General features: G+C 47.0%; 1 protein-coding gene across 1 annotated transcript; it reads right to left on the bottom strand.

The window, feature by feature from the left end:
• Positions 1 to 2,306: 2,306 nt before the first annotated feature.
• LOC142077655 (SAGA-associated factor 29-like) lies at positions 2,307 to 2,819 on the bottom strand. The gene is made up of 3 exons (XM_075139574.1): positions 2,662 to 2,819; positions 2,500 to 2,575; positions 2,307 to 2,426 (listed from the first exon to the last, which is right to left on the bottom strand). Exons 1-3 carry the CDS (start codon positions 2,734 to 2,736, stop codon positions 2,350 to 2,352), a joined length of 228 nt encoding a protein of 75 aa, XP_074995675.1. The 5' UTR covers positions 2,737 to 2,819; the 3' UTR covers positions 2,307 to 2,349.
• Positions 2,820 to 3,000: the final 181 nt, after the last annotated feature.

Here is a 3,000-nt window from a genome sequence, read left to right as displayed (position 1 = left end):
AACATTGTGGTGTTAATAAACGGGGATTTTGTGGCAAAACAGAATTTTGTCTCAAAAAAGACGCATTTTCTCTCAAAAAACAAGCACTTTGTCTCAAAAAACCGACGATTTTGTCTCAAAACCCAAGTTTACGAATTAATAAATGGGGAGTTTGGGGGAGGAAAGGGGAATTTGGGGGGGAAAATGTGGATTTGGGGATTAATAAATGGGGGGGTTGTGCTAAAAACAAGATTTACAGAGTAAAAAGGTACATTTTGGGAAAAATCAGACAATAAAACAGGAAAAAACAGGGATTTGGACCTAAAAACAGAAATTCGGGGGTTAATAAATGGGAATTTGAGGAAAAATGGGGGGATAGGGGAGAAAAGGGAGAAAAAAGGGGGATTTGGGGGGTAAAAGTGGGGATTTTGGGGGTAAAATGGGGATTTGGCAATAAAAATAGGGATTTTCTGGGGAAAAAATATTTGAATATTAATAAATTGAGGGATTCGTGTTAAAAAACAAAGTTTGCCAGTCAACAAATAAAAATTTTGGGGGAAACAACAAGTTTGAAAGGGAAAATGAGATTTGAAAGGGAAAAATGGGCGTTTTGGGGGTGGAAAAGAGAACTTGAGCGTTGATAAATGGGGATTTTCTGCCAAAAAAAGGGGAATTTGGTCGTTAATAAATAAAAATTCTGGGGAGAATGGGGGTTGGGAGGAAAATGGGGGGAAAAGGGCGGTTTGGGGTTAAAATGGGGATTTTAGAGGTTAAAACGGGGATTTGGGGGTTAATAAACGGGAGTTTGGGGGGAGAAAATGGGGTTTGGGGTTAATAAAAGGGGATTTGGGGGAAATGGGGGGTTTGGGGGGAAAAGGGGGGATTTGGGGGGGGAAAGGGGGATTTGGGGGTCAAAACAGGGATTTGGGGGTTAGAATGAGAAGTTTTTGGGAAAAAAAACAATATTTGGGTGTTAATAAATACCAATTTTATATTAAAAAAGAGCTTTTGCGTATGAAATTTAACATTTAAAAATCAATAAATGAGAATTTTTTTGTTAAAATACAACTTATGAATTAATAAATGGGAATTCGGAGGAGGGAATAGGGGGATGTGGCGGGAAACTCTGTTTTTTGGCCGAAAAAAAAAATTTCAATGTTAATAAACAAAGTTTTGTACAAAACCAAAATTTAGGAATAAACAAATGGGGATTTTTGGGAAAAATGCGTGGGGGAAATGGGAAAAAAATGGGGGTTTGGGGGTTAATAAATGGCAGTTTTGTGTCAAAAAAGAACATTTGGGGGTAAAAATGAGATTGGGAGAAAACACAGAAAAATTTGTGTGTTAATAAAAACGGATTTGGGGAAAAATCGGGAGGAAGGGGGAATTTGGGAGGTAAATGGGGATTTAGGGGATTAATAAATGGGGTTTTGGGTTAAAAAGGGGGATTTAGGGTTAAAAAGGGGGATTTGGAGAGTAAGATGGGGGATTCGGGGTCAAAAATTGGGAATTTAGAAATAAAATGGAAATTCATGGATGAACAAACAGGGATTTTGCGTTAAAAATATAGATTTATGATTAAAAATGGGGATTTGGGATTAAAAAGGGGGGGTTTGGGGTTAAAAATCGGGGATTTGGGGGGGTTGAAAATGGGGGTAGGGTTAAAAAACGGGAGTAGTGTTAAAAAATGGGGATTTTGGGGTAAAAATGGTTATTTGGGGGGTTAATGCACACGGGTTTTGCTTTAAAAGCGATAATTTGGAATTAATAAGTGAGGATTTTGTGCTAAAAGTGAGCATTTGGGGTTAAAAAGGGGGAGCTGGGGTTAAAAATTGGGGATTTGGGGGTAAAAAATCGGAATTTGGGGGAGAAAGGGAGATTTGGGGCTAAAAAATGGGGATTTTGTGGTTAAAAGGAAGATTCGGGGTTAAAAAATGGGGATTTGGGGGCTAAAAGGGGCGGGGTTTGGGGCTAAAAGGGGCGGGGCTTGGGGCTAAAAGGGGCGGGGCTTGGGGTGGAAAATGGGGATTTGGGAATTAATGTGAAGATTTGCCGCTTAAAAGGGAAATTTGAGGGCAAAAAAAGGGGATTTGGGGGTGAAAACGAGGCATTTTGAGGGGAAAACGGGGCATTTTGAGGGGAAAACGGGGCATTTTGAGGGGAAAACGGGGCATTTTGAGGGGAAAACGGGGGGGTTGCTGTTGAAATAGGAGCGTTGGGGTGAACAAATGGGAACTTGGGGGTTGAAAATGGGGACTTGCGGTTAAAACACGGGGATTTGAGACTAAACCCGAACATTTTAGACGTAAAAACGAACATTTCACACGTAAAAAAAAAAGAGATTTTAGCTTAAAAAGGACCAGCAAGACCCTACTTGCACTCGGCCTCCGCGTCGGCTTTGGCGGTGGTGTAGAGCCCCCGCAGCTTGGTCCGGTAATAGGGGGAGACTGAGGGGGCAGAGGGGGGGTTAGCGGGGGGCTCGGAGGTGCCCCCCAAACCCCCGGTGCCCCCTCCCCTCACTCTTGTTCTCCGTCTGCATCCGCTCGTGGGTTTTCTGGATGTTGACCAGGTTGTGCTCGCTGCGGGAGCGCTCCTCCTGCCGCCAAAGGGGGGGGGAAAGGCGGTGAGGGGAGACGACGGGAAACCGAGGGGGGGGGGGGGGTGTCGCTGCCGCCACGTTACCTGCGTCTGTTTAATGAGCTGGTGCAGCTCCCCCAGCAGCTCCGCGATGCGGGAATCGGCCGAGACCAGCGCCATGGCGGCGGCTGCCGTCAAGCGGCGGCTGCGGCGGCGGCGGGGGGGGGTCACAAAATGGCGGCGGGTCCCTCAGGGCTGCGCGCCGCGCCTCTGCGCATGCGCTAAAGCCCCGCCTCCCCGCCCTGCGCATGCGCCGAGGCGCTCCGCCCACCCAGCGCCGCGGCCCCGCCCACCGCGCATGCGCGCCCTGCCGCCGCGCTGCCCGCCGGGAGTCGTAGTTCCCCGCCGCCTCCGCCTGCCTATTGGTCCGTTCGCCGCGCCCCC

The sequence above is a fragment of the Calonectris borealis genome, unplaced genomic scaffold (genome assembly GCF_964195595.1).
Source record: "Calonectris borealis unplaced genomic scaffold, bCalBor7.hap1.2 HAP1_SCAFFOLD_370, whole genome shotgun sequence".
NCBI classification, from domain to species: domain Eukaryota; kingdom Metazoa; phylum Chordata; class Aves; order Procellariiformes; family Procellariidae; genus Calonectris; species Calonectris borealis.
This window is presented reverse-complemented; position numbering and strand designations above follow the sequence as displayed.

What these genes read in the sequence shown, in the direction of transcription:
- LOC142077655 (XM_075139574.1), bottom strand. Translation starts at nt 2,736, where the DNA reads ATGGCGCTGGTCTCGGCCGATTCCCGCATCGCGGAGCTGCTGGGGGAG. An exon ending in AGCTCATTAAACAGACGCAG is followed by an intron (nt 2,576 to 2,661) that starts GTAACGTGGCGG and finishes CTTTGGCGGCAG; the next exon opens with GAGGAGCGCTCCCGCAGCGA. An exon ending in GATGCAGACGGAGAACAAGA is followed by an intron (nt 2,427 to 2,499) that starts GTGAGGGGAGGG and finishes CTGCCCCCTCAG; the next exon opens with TCTCCCCCTATTACCGGACC.